This window comes from Alligator mississippiensis, chromosome 3 (assembly GCF_030867095.1).
Source record: "Alligator mississippiensis isolate rAllMis1 chromosome 3, rAllMis1, whole genome shotgun sequence".
NCBI classification, from domain to species: domain Eukaryota; kingdom Metazoa; phylum Chordata; order Crocodylia; family Alligatoridae; genus Alligator; species Alligator mississippiensis.
In genome coordinates, this window is record NC_081826.1 from 126,497,717 (window position 1) to 126,523,457 (window position 25,741).

General features: G+C 44.5%; 1 protein-coding gene and 1 long non-coding RNA gene across 3 annotated transcripts in view; one reads left to right on the plus strand and one right to left on the minus strand.

The window, feature by feature from the left end:
• The window catches only part of BCL2 (BCL2 apoptosis regulator), a 144,281-nt gene extending 127,081 nt beyond the window's left edge, over positions 1 to 17,200 (minus strand). The window contains exons 1-2 of one of the 2 annotated variants that reach the window (XM_019490401.2): positions 15,556 to 17,200; positions 13,969 to 14,044 (exon numbers count right to left, since the gene is read on the minus strand). In XM_019490401.2, the coding sequence (XP_019345946.1) occupies positions 13,970 to 14,044; positions 15,556 to 16,131 (651 nt within the window). In that variant the 5' untranslated portion in view covers positions 16,132 to 17,200 and the 3' untranslated portion in view covers position 13,969. The remainder of the gene's footprint in view (positions 1 to 13,968; positions 14,045 to 15,555) is intronic. The other variant, XM_006269171.4, reaches the window with a different exon arrangement.
• LOC132249377 (uncharacterized) lies at positions 17,061 to 23,390 on the plus strand. Its single transcript, XR_009460855.1, has 3 exons — positions 17,061 to 17,126; positions 18,892 to 19,016; positions 21,193 to 23,390. It is a non-coding gene; the product is annotated as an uncharacterized LOC132249377 (long non-coding RNA).
• The last annotated feature ends 2,351 nt before the right edge of the window (positions 23,391 to 25,741 follow it).

Consider the following 25,741-nt stretch of genomic DNA (forward strand, 5'->3'; position numbering starts at 1 on the left):
CTGTTCCCAGTAAACCTTGCAGGTGGAAGTGGAAGAGCATGCATCCATGCAGATACACACATGTGTACTGGGGAGGAGACTTCCTATAAGTAGCTGTAAGTAGCTTCCAATACATGTACATAATAAGAATCAGAAGGAAGGCAAATTCCCTTTGTTAAGTGCTTATCAGGAAAGCCCTGCTTACACGCAAGGGAAAAGCCTAAAGCTGAAAACTATAATACCTAAAATGTTCCACTAGTTTTCTGAATAGTATCTACAAACAACAAAAACAACCCCCAAAATAACTTACTTTATAACCTTCTTTTTCCATTGAATAGAAAATTCTTCTATCTGCATTCCTAATACAAAATATTAAAGCTAAAACAATTTTAATCTAATTTACTTTGACATAGCTAACTTTTTTGGTTTTCATTTGGGTTTGGTTCCCCTCACCACCATTCCACTCAGTTAAATTTGAGCACAGGTCTGTTTCTAATCTGATTAACTTTCTGGATCTGGCCAGCTCCCGCAGTATAAACACTATCTAGCACTGTTGAAATCCAAACCAACAAAAAAAAACAAAAACAAAAAACAAAACAAAACACAAAAACAAAAACAAAAATCAATATTTTGGCAAATATTAAGTCTGGTGAAACATTTTTTTTTCATTACAGCATGTATGCCACTATGAAATGTAAAGAAGCTGTCAGAGACTGAAAGGAAGAGAAGAAAAGAACACAAGTCACCTCTGTGGACCTTCACCTGGGTTAAGAAAGCACTACTGATGGAGATAAATACAGTGGATTCCTCCTATTGGAATCACCTTGGGAAATGGTGATTTGATTCTGCTAACCAGCTGATTCCATGAAAAGGAGACTTTTTTTTTTTTTTTTTAAGAACACAGATACTCACTCCTCCCCCACAGCCCCCTGGTCCTGCTTGTGCCTCTCACTCCTCCCTGCCACAGCCCCTGCCAGCCCTGCAGGTGCCCCTTGCCCCCCAGCAGCCAGGGCTATGGGGCCAGGGATGCAGGTCCACAGTCCCCTTCTCCCAGCAAGCTGCTGCAGCAGCTTACAACCTGCTACCACCCACTGCAGGCTTGGGCACAGGGGGTGGGGTCAGCTTCCTGGGGCAGTGCGCTTACTACAGAGGTGGGGGGGGGCCCACACCCCCAGATCTGTGCATGGGGTGGAGGTGGAGGTGGGGGCGGGCACAGGCAGTGAGGGCAGTGGCGCAGGTTTGTGACCCTTAAAGCTACTGCGCACGCAGGGGGCGCATCACCAGGGAGCCCAGCCCCCGCCCCCCAGATCTGCTGCCCACAGTACCGTCCCACTCCCCACTGGGGCCCAAGCCCTCCCTCCCTCCCTCCCTACGGGGGCTCAGTCCCCCCCCATTTACCTGTGGGAGCTGCTCTCCCAGCTGCCTGGGGCCATGTGCATGTACAGTACAGGCAGTCCTCAACATACAACGTTTCGAGTTACAACGTTTCGCACTTACAACATTTATAAGTCGAAACTTTGTTTCAACTTTCTGACGTCAGTTTCAACTGTACAACGCTTAATCCGACACCACGCCATTCCAGCGAACAAGTTTGCTGCGTCACCCATCTCCCTGGAGAACATCTATCCAAACTTCCTTGGCCACTTAAGAAGCAGCCAAGACTCCTAAGAAGACTCCAGCCAAGAACCCTTCAAAAAGTCCAACCAAGACCCCTTCAAAAAGTCCGGCAAAGTCACCTCAATGAAGTCCTTCCAAATCAATACGATTGCTATGTACAATATAAATACATTAATGTAGCAATATTACTCATCTATAATTGATTGAGTACAAAATTCTGGGTTATTTTTGGTGAAAATAGGGTATCGGGCCTTGGTTCAGGAACCAATTCCCCATTTATATCAGTGTTTCCCATGAGAACATCGGTTCCGAGTTACAACGTTTCGACTTAAGACGCAATTTTCAGGAACCAATTCTGTCATAAGTCTGAGGACTGCCTGTATATGTATATGGCACCCTCTGCCTGACCGCCCTCCCAGCCCCATGCAAGCTGGAACTCTGCCAGCCTGCAAAGGGCTCCTCACAAAACTGCAAAATCCCCAGGCTTCTCTGGTTAAATTATTCTAAAAACCAAAAATTGTGATTCTAATATGATCAATTTTTACATGTAATAATATACAAATGGTTTTGGTTTTCTCATATTGATTCAAATAAGTGGCTGATTCTACTAACCAGCGATTCTATAAAGTGGAATCCACTGTATGTCTTTATTTATACCCTAGGGCGTTGGATGTATCCTTAAATGTTAAATTAATTACTTGATAAATTGGATTCAGTAATAAATAACTTTTATAAAAAATGTATACCAAAACTACATAGTAAGATGCTTTCTAATACATTTCTTAACATTTTCCCTTGATTATATATGATTTCTGAACGTAAAATTGTACATAGAAATAGCCTGAAGCCCGCTTATTTAGTGGTTATAAGTTATCTTTTCAGTTAAATCATCATGATTAGGCTATCATTTTATATTAGGTACAAAATGAGTAAACATGTCAGTAATAATCATTTCAGTAGCCCACAAAAGTAACCTGAAGTCTCATCCCCTCTTCTCAATGTAGGATATTTGAGAGTATTATAGTGAGGTCTCATTTTCTGAGCAGTCAATGAATTACACTTTTACAAAATATGTTATTCTATATTTATAAGGATGCTAAAAAGAATTATAGACCTTTTTGTGCTGGTATGTGGTCCATCTAGTCCAGTATCTCGTCTCTAACAGTGGCCAAAATCAAATCATTACATATTAACTCACTCATGGGCAAAGTTTCTTCCATATCAGTTTATCTCCCATTTATTAAATTTCATCTCTCTTCTAAGCTATTTTTACCTTGTCTAACATAAGGGTGGATGTTCTCATTATTAATGTAAATACTTAACACTTTCTCAAATCCAATGATGCTTCTGAACTCAAACAGCGTTTGCAGTAATACATGGTCCAAATCCAACACAAGGGGCCAGCCACACGTCATTCATCTGGCCCGTGGAACAGCCCTACACCATGAAGCCATGAAAAATTTGACACCCCTTATTTAGAGGAGTGGGAGCCAACTTTTTTGCTAGGCATGACACAAGGTAAGCTCTGCCCTCTCCCCAAGAGCCATTCTGATCCTCCTCCCCTGCCCAATCCTTTGCTGTTCTTTCTCATCCCTGTCCTGTCTACCACTCTTCTTACTGCTTGATCCATTGCTCTGCTCTCTCATAGAATCATAGAAAATTAGGGTTGGAAGGGACCTCAGCAGGGCCATCCCCAACTAGATCATCCCAGCTGAAGGTTTGTCTAGCCAGGTCTTGAAAACCTCCAAGGATGGAGATTCTACCACCTCTCTGAGTAACCTGTTCTAGTGTTTTACTACCCTCCTAGTGACAAATTTCTTCCTAATATCTAACCTAAACTTCCCTTGCTGCAACTTGAGACCATTGCTCCTTGTTCTGTCATCTGCCACCACTGAGAACAGTCTAGGTCCATCCTCTTCCAAACCCCCCTTCAAGTAGTTGAAGGCTGCTATTAAGTCCCCTCTCAGTCTCTTCTCTAGACTAAATAAGCCCAGTTCCCTCAACCTCTCCTCAGAAGTCATGTCCCCTAGCCCCCTCACCATTTTTGTTGTCCTCTGCTGGACTCTCTCCAAAATCTCCATATCTTTTCTGCAGTGGGGGACCCAAAACTGAACACTATTCCAGATGTGGTATCACCAGCGCTGAATAGAGGGGAATAATCACTTTCCTTGATCTACTGGCAACACACCTACCAATGCAGCCCAGTATGGCAACAAGGGCACACTGCTGGCTCATATTCAGCTTATTGTCCACTGTAACCCCCAGGTCTTTCTCTGCAGAGATGCTGCCCAGCCAGTCAGCCCCCAGCCTGTACTGGTGCATGGGATTGTTCTGTCCCAAGTGCAGGACTTTGCACTTGTCCTTGTTGAACCTCATGAGATTCCTTCTGGCCCAATCCTCCAGTTTGTCTAGGTCACTCTGAATCCTAGCCCTGCCCTCCAGCATATCTACTACTAACCCCAGCTTAGTGTCATCTGGAAACTTGCTGAGGGTGTTTTCTGAGGCTATGCCATGAAGACCTTGAACAAAACTGAACCCAGGACTGAACCCTGGGGCACTCTACTTGATACTGGCTGCCAACTAGATATCGAGCCATTGATTACCCTCTGAGCCTGATGCTCCAGGCAGTTTTCTATCCATCTTACAGTCCATTCATCCAGCCCTTACTTCCTTAGCTTGCCTGCGAGAATGTTGTGGGAAACTGTATCAAAAGCCTTGCTAAAATCAAGGTACACCACATCCACCGGTCCCCCACATCCACAGAGCCAGTCACCTCATCATAGAAGGCCATCAGGTTAGTCAGGCATGACTTGTCCCTGGTGAATCCATGCTAACTGTTCCTAATCACCTTCCTCTCCTTCAAGTGCTTAGAAATGGATTCCTTGAGGATCTGCTCCATGGTTTTTCCATAAACTAAGGAGAGGCTGACTGGTCTGTAGTTCCATAGATCCTTTTTCCCTTTCTTAAATATGGGCACTATGTTTGTCCTTTTCCAATCATCCAGAATCTCTACTGATTGCCATGAGTTTTCAAAGATGATGGCCAATGGCTCTGCAGTCACATCAGCCAACTCCCTCAGCACCCTTGGGTGCATCCCATCCGGCCCCTGTACTTGCTTGTTCACATTCAGCTTTTCTACGTAGTCCCTCTCCTCCCTTCCTGATCAGCTCTTCTTGATCCCTCTCAGATCTTCCATGTGCCACATAAAGCAGCTTTGTGTGCCACTTGTGGCACATTTGCTGCAGGTTGGCCATCCCTGATTAAGAGTACCACATAGCTTCTTCCATCCATGGAATGAAATAAAAAGAACCCTCTTCCCAGTACTGCCCTCAGAAAGAGTCTGTACTTTGCTGCAACAAAGTAAAGACTGTCTTCTCAGTTACTATAATAACTACTATTGAACTATTAGGTCCAAGCATACATTGTGTTCAAATAATTAAAAAAAAGAGAATAAATTTAATATTCCAAGCAGTGCTGGAAGATAACAGATAAGTAATTAAGGGCCTGATCCAAAGCTCACTGAACTCATTTGGATTTTTTCCATTTACCTCAATGGGCTTCAAGTCAGACAAGGAAATTAGTGCAAGATAATTTGCTGGATTTCTTTAGAGATTGCTGTGTGATGAAGAAACCACAAGCTGGATTCTCCCACCACACACCAGTTTTACAGTACTGACTTTTAACTCTTGCCCTCGAGTTTCACTCCTGTCAAATGGAAAGCAAGGTCCCGTTAGTTTTGTGCTTCCGGGAGCTTGTCCAGTGACCACTGAAGTCAGTGGAAAACCTCCCAATGAGCACTGGATCAGACTGTGTATGAAAAGGCATGGATAGATAACCTAGCTATAACTTTGAACTTCAGACATGCTATGTATCTCTAAAATCTTCTAAAATGTAGAATACAAAGACAGTTCTGTTTTCTATCACCAGTGTGCTTTTGCACTGTTTTAGAGTTGCTAAACAACTGCTAACATGTGATTAATGTGCTTAGGAATGGGTCTGTGGGTGTGCTGAGTGGTAGAAACCTCTGAACATGGGGCACCCACACACACTGTTTATGAAAGGGGTGCTCATCATTCATCTGTGAACTTAGATGGGAAAGAACACAAGAAAACTGAAGTTATGGTTTTGGCTTCTCTGTAGCTCATGCTACAGTGTTGACATTTAAAAGACTAGAACTGCATCAGTTTAGGAAATGGTTACTAAAAGTATGACTAGAAAGCATGACAGAAAGCTGGGGACTGCATAAAGCAGTCAGTCAGGACTAGAAATAAGAAGAGAGAAAGAATTACTAAAAACAGAACAACAACAGGCAACCAGACAGCACATTGCTGGTAAAATGACTCGACTCTCATAAATGCACAATTTTGCATTTTACCCGTAACTTGAATTACAGAAAAGGATGAAAATAGTCACCAAAAGGTTGCAAAAATCCAATTTCCTAGAGAAGATTCATTATTTAATCTGATTTCTCATGTTCTTGGCACTGATTGTTTTACTGCCAAGGTTGCTGACCCAGTTTAGGTAGCAGAGCCAATCTGCACAGAACACAGGCCAGAGATAAGCGTGCAGCTTGCTGGCATTAGTAGCAGGAGCAGTGGTTGCAATAACATTACTGTGCTGTAGAGAACCCAGCAGATGGGATTCCCTGTGTGTCAGGCACTGTACAAACACATGAGGAAAGACAGTCTAAGAGATCCTAAACAAACAGCTGGAGGGAAAACAGAGGCCCAGGAAGAAGAATGATCTTTTTCAAATCTACAAAATAGTTTAGATCAGTGGCATTCATCTTTTTGCTCCTGCAGGCCAGATGAGGGCTGTGGGCCTGGTCTACAGACCAGACCAGACCCCATGCCTCAGGATCAGGCCCCAAGACTCTGTGTAGCCCTTGCCTGCTAGGATTGAGCCTTAGGTCCTGAGCTACCTCAGCCTGGTCCTACATGTGGGGATTGGGCTCTGGGGGGCACTGTGCCACCCCTGCACACTGGGATCTAGCTCTGCGCCATCCCACACACTGGACCTAAGGCACTGGGCCACAGACCATGAGGCAGCCCACCAAGCTGTGGTGAGCCATGCAGGCCAGATAACCCGGCACCGGATGGCTGGATCTGACCTGCAGGCTGGGGGTTGAGCACCTCTGGTTTAGATTAGTGAGTAAATCCCCCTTCTCCTACTTTCCAGGCTAGTGGCTTCTCCACCAGGCAATGTTACTCAATCTACTTTTGCACTTCCCTCAAATTTCTGCTCTAACTTTGTACTACAGAAGCCTAATGCTGACTCTTGTTTTACACAAACAATTACTAGAGATCAAAACCACAGTAGAAAACCAAAGTAGTATCCCAGCCTCACCCTCCCACATTTTTCTGAAGCCATATCTCCTTTTCCTTGCTCTGAGGATGAAAGGCTCTACACCACCAAATGCCACTCTTATATTGAGGATGTTTAAAATTAGCTTTAAGGTCACTCTCCATCAGTGATGCAGCACAAAGTGATTGTACCACTTGGAAAATCTGGGCCATGATGGGAAAAGACTCCCACACAACACGCAATTTTACACGCCATTTCATACAAGACTAATAGTTTTTCTCAATTCTGAAGTGTAAAATAGGCCATCCTATATTACAGATGCTTGACCATCACAGTATTGTGTCACAATGAGGCAGTTATGTGTAAATGACAACACATTCATTAACATAAGAAAAATCCTAAGAACAAAAAATGCTTCTCTCTGAAAATACTTTACTAATATTTTCACAGGTAATGTCAAAGATGATTGAAAACTACAGCAACAAGGCTAAAATAATTATTTTCTCTGCGTTTTTCCCATTGTTATTTTTCTGTTGTTTACATTTTGAATTTGTAGTTTCCCTATAAATTAGTTTCTTGTCAGCACTGGCAGACAGAAAAATATTTTGATAAATATGAAAATGTGATTTTAAAAACCACAGACCCACACAAACTGACTAATGACTCAGAAGGTGCCATACCTGCTGATTAACTGCTGCTAATCCGCTTTTAAATAGAACAGATTTTCAAACTGACAATTTCCTTTTAACAGTCAAATGGTAACTTATGGCAAGACTTCCAGATGGCTCTTGCAATGTTAAGTGTTCCAGCACATAACTTTGAGGTACCTGGCTCTCAGAACAGAGTCCACAGCCCTGAGTTAGACACAAGCTCCTATACAATGTATGTGAGGATTTAGGCCCTTCAGAACAGCAATTCACAAGAGCTAGACCTTGAGTAAGGGCATTGACTAGACTAGCTAATGGGAAATGCTGAAGAGAGTTGTGTGCCTTCAAATCCAGCTGTTCTTCAGACCTCATGTGCCTCACTCAGGGCTACAAGGAGGTACCTATATCAGATGAGGATTCACATTCCAAATTGTTTCCTGGAACTAGGAAACAATTTGCTAAGTTGTTCCATATAAAAATGGCACTGGTGCCACTATTTTACTTGGCCGATGAGGTGCTGTTGCCCTTCTTCCATCTGAGGTCTCAAAGGTTAAAACATTTACCGAGGAAGCAGGTAACTTGGGTCCAAAGCCTGCAAAAATTCAAACTCACTCCTCACTTCCTGGGATAGTGCCCCAAATTGGCTGTTCTGAGGTGGAGATATGCTCTGCTTCTCTTCCTGAACTGTGCCACTTTAGGCCAGACACAGGAAGCCTAGAGTGCCTAAACACGAGCGCAGAGGCTGCTCCAACGTGCTATAATTACAGCACATCAGAGCAGACTCAATTAATCAAGTCTGGTGGAGTTCACTGAACACACTTTTTGAAGCCACCATTTTGAAGCGTAGGGACACCGATACACAAGACACTGCGGCACTTTAAAGGAGCTCTTGGAACTGCTCTAATTAAAGTGCCCACCCCTGGAGCATGTGTAAATGTGCCCCTAGTGCTTAGGGCACGCACTGAGAGGAGAAACCTAGGCTCTGACCCATGTTCCAAGGACTGTTTTGTATTTTACAGTCACGTACTCCTACGTGACTTCCCTAATCACAACACTAGAGCTGTGCTTCCCTTGTACTTTCAATTTTGCCCCAGTGAATCTCAAAATATTTTGTGCAAATCTGCACAGCTTGAAAACGAGAGCTGAAGAGCATCATTTGCCATCCCAGAACAATTGACAGTGCTGTGGGATGGGCAGCTTCTGGGAGGTTGAAAAGATGGGTTTGAATCCCTTCATGTTGAGAAAGACATTGAAAGCCAGGTCTTCCACAGCACACTGCCGTTCCAACTACCAAGCGATTGGCTAAAAGGATGGGGAGAGGCACCTCCTCCAGCTGTGATTCTTAATATTCGAACATGGATCTGTACTGTGTGCATCCTGATCCTCTAGCCATGTATAAGGCATGTCTCACAGCATGCCTTCTAGATCATGCTAGAACACTTGAAGAGGGGATAATTGAAGTATCTGGATTGAGTAGAGCAGGGGCTGTCAACTGGGGGTCCATGTATCCCCAGGAGTACTTGGAAAGGGGCTACGGATGGAGCACCATCACCCAACACCCCATGCCACCACTTCCCAGGAGCAGGGCTGGGAACGGGGTGAGGGCAGCAGCTCCCATCTGCAGGCCGCACAGGTGCCACCTGGCCAGCTGGACACCGGGGGGAAGCTTTCATACAGCAGCCGCTGCCATCCACCACCCTGCACCACCACTGCCACATGCAAGCCCCCAGAAGGGGTACACTCCTTAAAAAAGGTTGAAAACCCCTGGAGTATAGGGCAAGCTGCTCAGCTTTGTGAAGGTAGACATAGCTTGGCATATGCAAAAGTAGGATTGCAGGTGCCTGGGAAATTTTATTGGTGAAAATTTAGGCACCTAACTAACTAAGCAGGATTTCTGAGAATAAAAATTTTGGACTTAGATGCCCAAAAGAATGCTAGGGTCTTTCCTTAGGCACGTAAGTCCTTTTATGCACTGGGAACTCAGTTATTACATGGGGTCAAAGAAAGACTCAAGAATTCACCATATTAGTATTTCCAAAAAAGTGTATAATTAATTTAGTAATAACTAATGCACTCATCAAAACAGCTAAGATTGTGATACCCTTACTGAGTAGTAAAACTCATATTATAAGATGTCACACTGAAGCCATTGGGAGGAGGGTAAGGTACAACTCACTGGATGCATCTACATGTGCAATTAATGCAAAGCAATAAACTCTGGAGCACTCTGAGCCATAGTACACTGCTCCCAGGTGCAATGTCTACACATGCACCCAGGCCAGCAGCACTTCAAGTCAGGGCAGAGCAGGCCGAGGTTGGCAGCAGCTTGGGGGGTGAGCACCGGGCAGTGTCAAGGTGCGGAGGGGCTGGCTGGGGCATGTGAGTGCTGAATGTGCAGAGCTGTGTGACTAGGTGGCAGGCAGGGCTCTGGCCCCCTGCTGCCTGGACTGACTGTGCACAATTTCTGCTCCCAGTCACCATCTACATGTGCATTTCAGTGCAGTAAAGTACTTCACTGCAAGTTATAGTACTATATTACAGCAGAGTTAACTAGTATATTGCACTCTAATACCAGTGCGTATGTAAGACAGTGAGGCTTTACTGTGGAGCCAATTAGTCTACTCGGTGGGAAGCACACGTGTAGATGTCCCCAGTATGTGTAAGAATCTCACAAGCTGTCCATAAATCAATCACCGTCCTTCAGAGCAACTTTTTCAAAGCCAACTCATCAAAGCAACCTTTTTTCATTTCTCTGGGCTGGTTACTAGCATAAATAAAGTATTATCTGTCTAAATGTGCATGAGCATGTCTGTGTCTCCTTTGCTGTCCCCAATTATTTTTTGTTTTAAATGACCTTTTTCCTGGAAAATTTAAACACCAGAAGAGCTACAGTTAGGACTATGAACAGCCCAAGGCTGAGCTCTGCTGATCTACAGTATATACCACTGATTCTCAAGTGGGGTTTGTGAGATCCTTTTAAGTGTCATGGTATGCCATGCAATATTGGTGTTTTTAGGAGTACAAACACTTGCACTTCATTCACAACATAGACTCAGAGATTTCAAATAGGAACAGAGTCAAAAACAGCCTGACCTGTTACTGTCTTTCTGAATTCTTTGCAACAGAAGAATTACAGTATTATTTTTCCAGAGGAAAACTGAGTGCAAGCTAAGAGCTGGCATTTTCTGAGGGGTGCTTTGAATCTAACAAGGGTTGTCGTGAGTCTAAGGTTGAGAACCCACTGGTGTTGGGTCTGGGCTCCAGACTTGACTAAAAGGAAGAATTATTTCAAGGCAAATACGGGTATTCCCCCAAAATGCCTCACATTTAATATTTCCAGCTCATACTCGTAAGTCACAAACTGTGCTAGTCTGTTCATCTGCTATTGAGACAGTTATTCTGCAGTTAAAATGGCAGACATTAAAAAAAAAAAGCCATTAACTTATCAACAGTCACAACACATATATATTAAGTACCATGAAATTGTAGAGATGACCTACTTTTCTTCTTTTTTCTTTTATAATGCAATTAAGAAGTTTTAATCAAGTTAAAGTGTGCTATCCTGACCTGTATGCAAATCTTTGTAAGCTGTATTTATTTCCCATCAGAACTGTAAACTGAAAATACAGCCAACAGTTAAATGATGTTGTTTTCTGTCTCAAATTCCAACAGAATCATTAAACAATGTAATGTTAAGGAATCTAACAGTCATTAGACATCATTACTATTGGATACACAGGAATCATTAAAATGTCTGCTCTGTAAGTGATATCCCTTTCTGGCTCATCTATTTGTGCTTCTCTGTCTTTGGTTTCCTTATAAAATAATAAATAATATATGTCCTTTTGAAAGTATTTTGATTGTATTTAATAGAGATTTATTTAAAAATACAATTTGTCACCAGCTTGTGGTTACTTCAAGTTACTTAAAGTTACTTGAAGTATACTCACAAAATAGAGCAAGGTATACTGAGCAATTGGTTTGCCGTTTTATGACAGAGAATATGTTCTTACAATTATAAAAATGACATTATTTTCATAAATATTATACTGCAACATTACAGTACGGAAATATAACATAGCACTACACACTGGATCATTACCATGGCAAGCAGAAGTACAAACAGTATAAAAGTATGAACTTGTAACACAGTAGCTGTAACAGGTACCTGTTCAAAATACTGATATTATATTAAATTATGCTTACACTATATAAAAAAGTGTGCATAAAATGTGCTTACAAGCAGTTACTTTGAAGAGACATTCATCATACTATAGTAAGAGTATATGCTTCCTACATTGTGAATAAGTGCCAAGTTGAAGACTGAGTTTCAGTAAATTATCCCCAGTGCATGTTTTCCCTTTAACATGTTTTGAAAAAAACAAATCCTATGCCAAGTGCCATCTAGGATTTCTTCCATCTGAAAGAGGATTCCAATAGCTGCATCTGAAACTTCATTTTAGTTGTAAGAGCATACAAGTTTTTCAACCATTAATAGTCATAATAATCTTAACAGAGAAATGAATGTAAATGCATCATAAGATGATATTTCACACATCTGCCCTCATCTGTGCGTTACACATAAATACACACCAAAAATATGGCCTACAGTGCATCAAATCATCAGCCTTTGTTTACATAGTATCCATAGGATGTAGCTTGCCTTTTAAAGGCTCTTGCTATCTGTGTTCTAAATTACTTTCTTCCAAATTTCAAAATATCAAGAAATGACCTCCATTTGTTTGCTTCATCTGGCCAAGTATTTCTAGTAACACCTTTCTCTTTTAAAAATATTAATTTAAATTAATCCCTTACATTTTTATTACTAGAATACACATACAACATAAAATCAGGGCTTGAACTGTAGTCTACAGTGATTTCAGTGGACCATGGAGTAAGTCATAAGTTCCAGGCAGCAAAAGAACTTGGACAAACTTTAGATGTGATCCTCAGCTCAGCAGCTCCAATGTCTTAGATGCCTGTAGTGATAGAAGTTAATTTATAGATGCTCCCTAACATAGGAGACTAAGACATCAGGAACTGGGAGATGGTCCTTGAGTGAGGGAGTAGCTAGTTAGTTAAAGAGAGACAAAAAGTCTGCAGAGACTTGTCTACTGCTCCACAATAAAAGTTATTGTATGATTCCTCTTGCTCATGTCTGATTGGGTTTTACTGAACTTGGTGATCACTACATGTCAGGAGGGGGATATGAACCCATACCTCTGTACATTTCTTACAATACATTTTCCAAGGTGCCCAGAGCTGTGCTTCTGTGCATGCCCAAAACAACTGCTACCTTGGTAGGGTTACCTAATCTGGTCCCTATTTCTAGATGTTCTTGAAATAGGGGTCCCCTTCACATAGCTCTCCAGAGGACACAATCTGACAGATGTGCTCTAAGCCCACAGCTGGAAGAGGGCAAGGCTCTTTTTCTTTATGCAACAGCTCAGTGGAGTGGTTAGTGCACTCATCCAGAATATAGAAGACTTCAGTTTGATGCCATCATCAAACCACAACTCTCCCCTCCCAGGACAGTGCCCTAGTAACTGCCAGACTATAAGCTGTTCTGGGGTGTAAAATAAGGGGTGGCAATTTGCTACATCTCCTTCTGAAATTCTGCCACTTAGCAAAATGAATTCAAGCTTCTCAGCCAAAGACAAAGACCAAGCAGAAACATAACTCCAGCCCAGGGATGGGTGTGTTTACCTCTGAGAGGGAAGACCCTGCTCCATAGATTATCAAGTTTATCCAGTATAAGTTTCATGTAAAATGGATAAACAATCCTTGGCATAGGAAACAGAGCCCAGGTGCTCCTCTTGCAGGTGAGTCTGTTACTTACAGGGTTAGACAGTCATGTTGTTGCACTGCTTTTGGTTTAGGAGGTAGCATGTGAAGAGATACTGCACCTAACATCCCCAGCCCTCAAGTCATGAGTCCCTTGTCAGATCTAGCTCCTGATTTCCTAGACAGAAAATCTAATTGCTCTGGTCCCTTACCTACTGTCTTTGTGTCTATGATGGTCCAGGGAATATGCAAGAAGCAAGATTTGTTTGGTATTATCTTTTATATAGTTGGGAGAGCTGTTAGATAAGCTTTGGGCATTTTGTGCTTGAAAGCTTGCAGAACATCTTTCCCAACTATAGAGTTGGTGTACTAAAATATATTATCCAACAAATTCTGCTCCTTGCTTCCTCTTTACGCTCAGTGCAAACTGCTGTCCTATAAAAAAAAAAAAAAAGGAGTGTGTGTAGAGAAATATCTTCTTGGAAGATTGTCCTTCAGGTTCATTTGAATGTCCGTTGTAAGATGACCTCTTCTTCCCACCAAGTTTCAGTTAACAGGCCATTGTCCAAATCACTGTTCTTGACATTTTAATTTTGGAAATCGAATACAAACACAGTACAATTCTCCAAAATCTTACCCTAAACAGTGTGGCAGTCCACAGGCATTCTTGAGCCCCAACATTGTGGGTATGACAGAACAAGGAAACTCTCAGCCTTTAGAGAGAGAGACAAACAGCACAGGTAGCAAACCACAAAACATAACACTAATTTAAGATGATTCTGGATGCTGAAAGAGACAGTAACATTCTAGAAAGACTTTTTTTCTAAATAACAGGAATAAATCAAAGCACTTGCTGGGAAACATTACTCCCTTTAGAAACTCTGTTATGTAAGTGATTGCTCTCTAAAAATATCTCGTAAGAGACAGGACTATGGGCTACTATTCCCCCAGGCCAGGACAGTCTCATCTTTTAAACAACTTACAGCATTTCCCAGTCCTATATATAAAAGTTTCTTCTTCAACATGTCTTTAGTTCAGTATACTGCTCCTGTACGCAAATACATTACAGATGTGTCATACATAATTGGCTTTATGAATGCGGCAAGACTGAATTGAGACCTGAATTTTGCTTGGGGGCACAATGTTTCTTACTGTCAATTGATTAGTATAGAAGGAAGAAAGAAAGCCAACACCCACCGATCAAATGGGTATTTTCTGAGACAGAAAGAGAGTAAATTTGACTGTAAAAGTTGAAAACAGCACATTTGCCTTGTGAGTGGTGAAATTCAGGTCCCTTTGGATGAAGCTACAACCATTCCAACTAGACGCAACTTTTATCTGTGGGACTTGTAAAATATTGCTTGCCTAGGAATGTCCTAGGTTACAATAAACAACATTTTTTCCAGAAAAATCCCACAGTAAGTTCCTCTGCTGGCCTCTGAGAAGCATTTATTCCTTCCAGACTGAAAATTGCTCAGTGTAAACACAGGAGAGAAACAGTTCAAAAAATGAACCATATGCAAAACTATCTAGTTAAAGTATCATTGTGGCTACGACAGGCAGGTGATAGTCAGTCCTGACCAATGTTTCACTCCATTCTTTAATACGCAATTCACCTGTTTAAAGTGTCTATGACTAAAATGTCACCCACTATACGTGAGCAGTTATGCACACGTACCTTCTCTGCTTTATCCCTCCACTCCGCACCAGCAGCATCACTCCTGGGTATAATAATATCATTGTTTTCTTTTCCCACACTGCTCCATGACCCCATGCTACCATCAAGCACTGTGTGGCGCTTGTATCATGTCAATGGTTAAAGTAAACTGAAGAAGAGGAGAGGGAAAACTCTCCCTGCACCCATCCAGGAGAATGGCGGGGTAAGGAGGAAAGGAAAACACAGTTTCCTCAAATGCTTAGCAGGGAAGGAAAGGCCGTGAACACTCTCACAGTGAAACTGCTTCACTTTAACCCTTGCATGACCCAACACTCAACGTTAAGGGAGTTAGTCAAAGGCTGGCTAGTGGCAGCCCCTTAAAAACGAGCTCCCGTGCCCCAAGCCAAACTACTGCCTGACTTAATTTGTCCCAATCAAAGCATACACTGGAATTTTTTGTATTCTGTTTTCTCGTGCCCTGCACACCATCCAGTTTGCTGACCTCCCAAGAGTGGCTAGAAGGCATCGGCACTGTATTTTAAAGGGAAAGAAACAACGGATACATACCCAGCCTCCATTGTCCTGGATCCAGTTCTGGAGATGCCTGTTCAGGTACTCCGTCATCCATGTTGCAATGTTGTCCACGAGGGGCGACATCTCCCGGTTGACACTCTCCACACACATCATGCCACCGAACTCAAAGAAGGCCACAATTCTCCCCCAGTTCACTCCGTCTCGGAACAGCTCCTCCACTACCGCCACAAAGCGCCCCCTGGCTGTGAAGGGGGTCAAGTGCAGCTGGCCAGACATCTGGGCAAAGTCACTGTGGTAGCGGCGGGAGAAATCATCTCCAGCTTGGCGCAGGGTCAGGTGGACAGCCTGTGGGGCTGGGCCAGGCTCATTACCAGGAGGCACGTTACTAGCAGCAGCTGAGCCAGCAGGCTCAGGATGCAGAGACACCGGCCCAGCATGGTCAGAGGAAGTCCCAGCAGCAGCAACAGCAGCAGCAGGAGAGAGACTCGGAGAACCCCGTGCTCTGTCTTGGTGGGCAGCCCAGTCATATCCCCTCTGTGACAGTTTGTAATGGATGTACTTCAGCACTATCTCCCGGTTATCATAGCTCCTTCTCCCAGGATTAGCCATACTTCCCAACAGGGAACCAGTGAGGAGGAGGAAGAGGAGGAGCAGGGCGAACCCCCAAAAGTAAAGCAGCCAGTAATATGAATCACAACAACAACAACAGCAATTATAATCCAGTTATTGCATTGGATGCGGCTTCATTCATGACCGAGCGGGGAGCTCTCAGAGGTACTTTCCTCTTCTCAGCGTTTCCCTCCTCAGTTTGCGACGCCCGGTACAAATAAGCACGATGAGGCTGCGAGGGTTTTATTCCCAGGCGCACCCTTAGCATCCATGAGACAATTTACTTCAGACCCATTTCCTCCTCGATGCCGAAGCACGTGCAGTTGAAAGAAAAAAGACCAGGTGCGCTCTTGTTCATCCTTTTCTTTCTCCCCTCCCCGGGCGGGTGCTGAACCACCCTGTGAGGAGGCTGCGGACCGCCGCCGAGTGAAGGCGCAGCCCAGGCACCGGGGGCGAAACCCACAGGAGACCGCCCCGACCCGAAATCCGCTCCTCTCAGGAGGACCCAGCCAGCATCCCAGACGTCCCGCTGGCCGGGGTGCGCGGGCAGACCAGACCCCCGCGGCGCGGCGCGGCGCGGCGAGGCGAGGCGAGGCAAGGCGGGGCGGGGGGCGAGGGGCCGCCCCGAGGAGGAGGAGGAGGAGGAAGTAATACTACATCCACAGCGGCTTCCCGAGGGCCAGGCCCAGGATGGAGAGCAGCCCCCGCGCCCGGCGGGGCGGCGCAGGCAGCAGGGGAGGCGCAGGCAACGGCATGGGCAGCGCCGCGGGGCTCATTCAGGCGCCGAGGTGTGGTGCCCGGGGCTGACGCCCGCCCCCCGGCCCCGCACCCACGCACCGCCGCGCGGCATCCTCCTCCTCCTCCTCCTCTTCCCCGCGGCCCGGCGCCGGCTGCCTGCGCTGGGCGGCGGGGCACAACGGCATGTCCCCGCGGCGCGGCGCGGCCCGGGCGGGCGGGCGGACCCCGCACCCCGCGCTGCTCGAGCGGCGGCTCCGGTGGGTCCCGGCGGCGGCGGCGGCGGCGGGGCAGGTCCCGCGGGCCGGCGGGGGAAGCACATTCAAAGGCTCGGCCGGGCGGCGGGGCGGGGCGGAGCTGCGGGAGGGCGCGGGGCGCCAGCCGCCGGCTCCAGCCAACGGGCGGCCCGGCCGCGGCTCCGCCCCGCCCCGCAGCCACCCAACGGCTAGGGCGAGGGGGAGGGGCGAGCCGAGGCAGCCTGGGAAGGGCGGCCGCCCGGCCGGCACCGGGACCGGCACCCCTGTCTGCTCCACGCACGGCCCTCGCGGCACCCCCGCAAACCTCCACACAGCTGTACGCCCACATGCTTATTCGCAGCCGCGCACACAAACCTGTAAATCAAACACATACACAAACCTATGTACCCACATACCTACACCACCCCCCATATATCTACAAATACACACACACCTACACACACAAACCTATACACCCTTACACCTACCCCCACACACATGCACACATCTACCCACACACACTTGAGCAATAAATCAGTCCAGGGAGGCAGTATGTTCCTGTCCTATCTAAATCCGCTTGGTTTCTGCCCTTTCCCAGGCCCTAGGGAAAGGAAGGTGGGAGCAGGGGCAGTCTGACACTGGCGCAGGGCAGCGCTTTGCTAGGTATTCATAGAATCATAGGAAATTCGGGTTGGAAGGGACCTCAGGAGGTCACATCTAGTCCAACCCCTGTTCAAAGCAGGACCACCCCCAACTACCTCATCCCAGTCAAGGCTTTGCCTCCCTGAGGGACCTTAAAAACCTCCAAGGATGGAGATTCCCCCACCTCTCTGGGCAGCCTGTTCCAGTGCTTCCTTTTGAGAAAGTTTTTCTAATGTCTAACCTAGACTTCCCTTGCTCTAATGAAAGCTGGATAGAAACCAGCCAGAGAGTTGCTGCACATTTTCAAACACTTACTTTGTAGCTGGCTGGCTCTTTTATAGCTGGCTAGTCTCTTCTTATGGTGCAATTATTACTTTGTACGTGTGGCTGGCCTACATTTATTGCAAAATTCACCAGCAAATTGTGTGATAATTATTTTATACATGCAGCCAGTCGCCATTTATTGCGTGATTCACCGGCGAATTGTATGATAATTAGTTTGTACATGTGGCCAGTCAATGTTTATTGCTCGAGGCACCAGTGAGTTGTGTGGTTACTACTTAGTACACATGGCCAGTCAATGTACATTGCACCATTCACCAGTGAATTGTGTGATAGTTACTTCATAGGTCTGGCTGGTCTATGTGAATTGCACGATTCACCAGTGAATTGTGTCATATATGCAATGTGCAGCAGGGGTCTTGGAGACCAATGTTCCAAAAAGCATCAGCTGTGGTAGGCACCAGCCAAGGTGGTCAGCTGCTATGAATGGACTTGCTTGCAGAGAGGAGGGGGACTAAATAGAAAGGCCTGAAGCCACTGAAATGTAAAGGATAGGGTAAGGGGAAGAAAAGACTAGGGAGAGGGAGCACTGCTGAGAGAGGAAAAGGTGGGTTGAAAACCTTCAAGGTTGCAATAAAGTGTCATGGACATGGGTAGATCTATGATTTTGAAAAGGAAGGTGCAGGTGGTAAGGTGCATCATCACATATAACACAACAATATTTTTTCCAGGTAAAAAATAAACTAGAAGCTTTACTAATATGCTAGGGGCCTACGGCTGTATTATTCAGTTTACGATCAAAGCAAAACCAAATATAGCTGTGTTGGAATGTGCACTAATTTGCTATACCTTACATTTGCTATAGATGCTCCAATATAAATACTATACATTTGCTCAAACGGTGCTACAGCCTCAACCAAGCAGCAGCCCTTTGTGAGGGGGAGTGTCTTGCCTTCAAAGCAGAGAAGAGAGAGCAGAGGAAGGAAAAGGGTATGAATCCCAGCCTATAGCCTACTCTCCCCTGTGGAAAGACCTGCAACTTCTGCAGACAGATTTGTGGCTCAAGGATTGAACTCTTAAGCCACCTCAAAACCTATCAATGAGCTGTGGTAGAGATCATTCGTGAATTGAGGAATTGTCACTGCCGATGACATTTGCTATATCAAATGCAACGAAGTAGGCAAAAATAACCAGAAGATGTTGTTTCTTTAGTCCTGTGGTCATTAGAATTAACTATACACCTCTTTCACGTTTATAAAACAAAAGCAAGCCTTTTTGAGCGTCTTCACAGTGCATCAAATGCTTCACTGAAAGTTATTTCTACATCTGAATTACTGTTTTGAGCTAGGGATTAAAACTGGTCTGCAGGGCTGTGAAATAGGAGCTACATTAAGAGGAGCAGCTAACAGACAGCAGAGTTGCAGAAGAAAGAATAGGTTGATTAGTGGAACATAACCATCAAAAAGAGAGAGGGGCATTCACATCTATGGAATGAAGAGTTTATAAGGAATCAGGTAGATCATAATGAGCTATGAAGTCAAATGACTCCCTCGCTGCTGCCTGAATAGAAGTACTGTTGCCACTGCGAGGCAGTTTGTTTTAAACTTTGGGTGGACCAAGAATCAGAGGGGTGCAAGTACACCATTGCACCCTCCCTTTGCCCCTCAGATCTGTCCCAGGTGATGGAACACATGTTTCTGTAGCAATTGTTTTCTGTTAGGGTTGAAGATGCTGCTGCGTGGGGTGTGGGTCACTATTGCCAAATGCACCTGTTTGTCAGGATTCAGGGTGGGCAGCATATGATCGAGTATGTGCATCCCTAACAGAGACGAGAACGACAACAGCATGTAATTACATCTTTGATTTAGTTCAGGGATCAGCAACATAAAAGTCCAGGGAGCCACAGGGTTTACCTGTGCCCATGCTGGGTCCAAGTAACAAAGAGCTGCACTAGGGAAGGGCAGCTGGAAGCTCAAACCACCACTACTTCCCCCAGCAATGCCCTCTTCCTCCTCCCACCACTCCCCAGCTACTGGGCACAGCCTCTATAAGTGGGGAGCTGCACTGCAGCTGGGAGGCAAGAGAAGAAGGAAGCAATGGCAGCAAGGATGCAGCTGCCCAGCCCCAGTGCAGCTCCCTGCCAGCTGAACAAGGGGCTGGGGGAAGTGTAGGCACAGCTCCCAGCTGCCTAGGCCTGGCACAGCTGCAGGAAAAGCCCCCTGCTATTGATGTGTCACTAAAGCCACCCAGCCTGTGTTGAACTGGAGCCAAGATGTTCTGGCCTGTGACTTGCTAAAGGTCGCCAGCTACTGAGTTACTCTATAAGATGCAAATCCACCCTGTCTTCTTCCCAACAACCTGTGAAACATTTTACTGCCAATAGGGTACCAAGAGTAATCGTTTGCTTACTGGGTAAGACCTTTTGATCTATTGAAATGTTCATTGTATTAGATGGTACTTGTGACCTTTTTGACCTCCTTTCTCATCAACCCAACATGTAGTTTTGCTCTATTGTTCCTTTTAACATAATGTTTGAGGCTAGTGCACTTAATTTTAGGCCCCACTCTGATGTTGTGCATACTGTAATAGACCCACTTAACACAACTATTGTAGGCATGAGGAAATGAATAAGTTACTGTGAAATAAATGAGAGCAGGACATACTTTCAATGAAAGACAGCTTCATGACTGTGGATCAGCTTTCATTTACCCCCCCTGTAAGAAAACACAGGTTTTTACTCCAAAGCAGCTGATGCACTGTGAATCCCTACCCTGGTTTAACTTATAGTACTTTGTGTGACCACAACCCTGTGGTATTGAGCCCCATCCTTTGTAGTAAAATGTTTGTAGGGCTCATAGTCCTTGATTCTGTAAATACTTACACACCAATGTATCTTTCTGCATGAGACCAGCCTTGTAAATGTCTGGGACTAGTGGCATGTGTTAAGTACATAAAAAAAAAAAAAAAAAGCCTTGGCAGGAATGGGACTTTAATTTGTGCATCAGCCCAGATTCTTGGATTGGGGAGACAAGGAAATGAACTGTGTTGAGTTTGGATTAATTTAGGACTTGATTAAAGTCCATTCAAAGCAACAGGCATCTTTCATGAAAACAGGATAAACTGCACTGGTGAAAAAATCATGACTTGTTTTTCCCTGTTACCACAGATAGCTGAATGTCAATCGCAACATTGGGTTAAATCCCTGGCATAGACAAGGCTTGAATTTAATGGAAGCTGAAGATCCTCAGCACCTCTGTTGGGACGTAAGTATGAAAGGACAGGATAAACAATCATCACAACAGAGAGAGAGAGAAGGAGGAGGAGGAACAGATGGCTAGAATTCGTCTGATGTGTTGTGTTGCTTCACATTACCTAACTTGAATTGAGAGGTGGGGAAATGATTTTGAAATTAGATGTAAATTTGAACGTGTTCTGCTTAAGGGTAGGACATAAAAAATACATTCATGTTTTAGCAACTAAGAGCAACTGAAGTGCAAGGCTCTTCAGTGAGTAATTATGTTCCAAGGGGAAAACAGAACAAAAGTACCCAATAAGCATTTTAAAATCAGGGGAGGGATTTTATGATTTTTTTTTTATCAGGTGTTAAAGCAATGTGCTATGATTCTGTAAACCTCACCTTTAAAGTTGGCACTTTGAGGTTCAAATTATGCTAGCTGTACATATTTACAAGTCCTCTAATTTGGCAACACAGTCATGAATCAGGAGAATATGATTTCACTCTACTAAGAAGCATGGAAGTAAGTAGTATCATAGTTTCTTTCTTGCTTTTGTAGTAGGTGTTGCAAGAATCTCAGTTAAAATTCACTGAGAAGTTTTGCTGTAAAACAGCATTTCTCAGTCCATGGTTTGCAACCCAAAAGTGGGTCACAAGAATATATGAAAGGGTTGCAAACAAACTTTAACAATGGATCAACATGCTTTAAAAATGGAATATCGTTTAAAGGAGAAAAATATGAGAAACCATGGCTTTTCCCTTGCAGGCAGAGTTCCAGCTTGCAAGGGGCTACTTGGGGACCCCCATGCACCCACCCAATCCCTCATCCCCACCCCCTGCCCCACACAGGCTGGGACCTGGGGGTGAGGGGCACCAGGGAGGGAATGAGGGGCACTGGGTCAGGACTGGCCATCAGTGTTTACAAGTGGGTCCAGATCTAAAAAGTGGAGAACCACTGCTCTAAAAATTATAAAACAGCAACACACACTTCGATAGAGGTACTTATAGATACTATAGCAGAACTAAATAACCAGTTCACTTTGTTGTCATAATGCATTAAGGTGAAAGACATGAAACAAATAAAGTTAAACTTACTCTGCCCTACACTTAGCGAGAATATTGCAAAATAGTTACTGCTTTTTCCAACCTGCTATCCCATCCTCCCAGGGATTTTTAACAAATTAAAAGGATTTTATAAAGTAGCACACCATATGTTCTTAGTGTTTCCTTACATTAAGTAGCAATACTGATGATTTGTCATTGACCGTTCATGCTTTTTCATATTTGTAATACCAATCCATTTTAGTAGCAAAATGTTTTCTTGCTAATTGTTGCCACCTAGTGGCTGCTGCTTGCTCTAGACTTTTTATATTTCTTTGTGGCTTTTAGGATTTAGTCTAAAGGGACACAATCAGATTAAAATGTAGTCAAGTTTAAAAAAGTAAATTAAAAGCATCTGTAGGTAATGCATTTCCCACTGAGTATCTCTGTGAAGTTTTTGGTTTTACAATACTTTCTTTTTATTCATTCTGGAACTGTGTGTACATAGCGTTGTCAAATGTACCAAGTAAACAAGCCAGAAAAAACCCCAGATTACTCATTTATTTTCTTTGCTCTCATTCATTTAAGTAAGCATTGTTGCTTTTAGAAATCAGAATGATGGGGTTTCAGCTAATACTGTCCTTTATCATTAGTATTCTTCAACATAAATAAGATATTACTATAATTTGGAAGGGCTAATCAGTTGCTTCCTTATTGCTCTTTTCCTGGGATATTTCTGTTCTGGGACATACACAGGCACAACTTGCCCAGGGACAAATGCAAAATCTGTTCCTAGACAAGTAGTAACAAAGCTTGAGAACTTAAAATCCTGAACTGATGGCCAAGTATTGCACTAGCTAATTATGTTTGTAAATACAGGTTCAATCTTCTTTACCTACACCCCTGTTACATATATGAGACCTTTTCAAGCTGGATGGATACTGTAGGGTTCTGCTCTTCTGGTTTTTTTATTTTGTTTGCTTGGGGGTTTTTTGCAGTGAGACAATGATAAGTAACTGCTAATTTATGTTAGGATAAGAAGCATGTCATTGGGTATTTCTACACATGGTCATTATGGGCATTTGTATACATGCTTACGCCACAGCACCAGGCACTTTTAAAAGCGCTTGGCATTGCAGCACATGCAATTGTATAAGTTGTGAAATACGTGTCAGTGCTGAGAAAATGGCAATGGCGTGCTTTTAGTTCAGAGATGTTTTAATTCAAAAGCGCACTGCTGCCATTTTCTGCATGCTGATGTGTATTTCACTGCTTATACAACTGCATGCGAAGCAGTGCAGTACGCGTGAGCTCATGTGTGGAGCAGACTTCGTTAATTAAGTCTGCTCTGACCCACTGGATCTCTTTGAGTTTCACCTCAAGTTTCAGCAATTTGAGGGAAGTGTTTCATCTTGAATTTCATTTAGAGTCCAAACAGCTGTTCCGTTTCATTCCATTCCGTCGAAACAGAAAAGCTGTTTTGATGCTGTTTCGAGTTTCACTTGGCCAGCTAGGCTGACTTCCCATCCCCAGCGCTACATAGCACTGGGGCGGGAGGCAGCCCAGGTGGGCTGCCTTCCACCCCCGGTGCGATCAAGCGGATGGGGGTGCCAGATCTTGTGCTGGGGATGGGAAGTCAGCCCAGTTGGACTGACTTCCCACCCCCAGCCTATGATCGAAACATTTCAAAAGTCAAAATGTTTCAACCAGCCTCATTTTGTTTCGAGGCTATTTCAACAGGCTTTGCTTTGTTCCAGTTTTGCTGTTTTGACCTTGAAATTGGTCGAAAAAGAGTCAGAATGAAGCAGCCGGCAAAATTTCGCACAGCCCTAATGTCTATAAATGCCCTGTATGTGGATTAGACCAATTTAAGATGCATTAGGGGCTCAGGTCTACATATGCGCGCCCTTAATATGGCTTAGAAATGGTGATTTTAGGCTATATGAGCCTAAATTTGATACCTGCCCAAACCAAGTATCACATTTAAGTGGGATTAGTTAATGCATATTAACGCATGTGTAATGCATTATTCTGCATTAACTCAGGGAATTTATTCCTGGGTCTGCCCAGCCACTAGGAGGCCAGCCAGAGCCTATCCCCAGGCTCCTGGCTGGGCACCTCTCCTCCCCCAGGTCTATAAGCAGATTTTTTGTTGTTGGTGGGTGGGGAGGGTGGTTGAGTGGGGAGAGAAAGGGGTGGGTTGTAAGGGTAATAACTTTTTTTGTTTTACCTATATGCATGTCCTGACAGTAGTGCTGGGGGTGGGCACTGGGTAAGGGTTGTGTGCGCAGCAGGCTGGAGTGGGAAGTGCAGGGGGTCAGCCAGGGCCTCCCACAACTGGTGTGCTGCTCTCCTGGGGCCTGGGCAGGGGAGTGCCTGCTGGGGCAAGCACGGCCAGCCCCAAGGCTAGCAGGAGCATGCGGTACTGGTTGTCACTGGCAGGGGCTGGGTTGGAGCACTGGGGTGCTGGGCATCACTGGCTGGGGCAGGAGCAGCCCTGGTGCAGGGAGGCAGGGTGGGCAAAGAGGGAGCTGCTTCATGCTGCCCCTGTGCTGGGCACATGGCTCCTGGGTAGGGAAGGGGCTGGCCAGGTATCAGAGGGCAGGAGTGTGTTTCCAAGATGGCTGCTGAATGCTGGCTTCTGGCTCTGGCTTCAGCATGGCTGCCAAGTGCTGGCAGCCATGTGTCTGGAGGCTGGAGCTCCCCCCCATGACCACAGGGGTACATGGCAGGGCTGAAGTGACCTGAGACAAAAGTTAGTCCCAAGTCCCACCATAAGTAGACACCTGCCAAAACCCTCTTAATTCACATTAGTTGAATGTGCATTAAATTTAAACCATCTAAATTAATGTGTAGATGCGCTCACTGTATATATGTAGTAAGGGATACAAAGAAAACAGTATATAGGAGAGCAAGTAAAATGAAGCCAAATGGACAATGGTTATGCAGAAAGGAATAATTCATTATCCATGTAAGTCCATTTAAGGCAATAGTTCTCAACCTTTTTAGACTGAAGGCACCCCTTTGAAAATGCCAGCTTTTAACTTTCACTCATTTCTTGACTATAGAAAAAATAATAGAACAATTCTTTTGTTGCAAAGAACTCAGAAGACCACAATAGGTCAGAAAGTTTTTGAATTCCCACTTGAAATCTCTGTATTTATCTTGTGAATCATATAGGTATTCACACATCTAATGGTGCTAATATTCTATGGCACTCTGTGGCACCCTTAAAAGGATCTCACAACACCCTGGCTAAGAATTGCTGGTATAAGATATCTACAGTTCAGACCAGGGGTAGATGCCACAGTTGTAAAGAACCAAATTGTCATCTATGAAAAAGCATCCAGTAGTGGATTGGTTTTACTGACAGATTACTGACAAAACAGATGTGTCCTAAGGTCCTAATTCTGCAAACACAAACAGGCCTAATTGTACT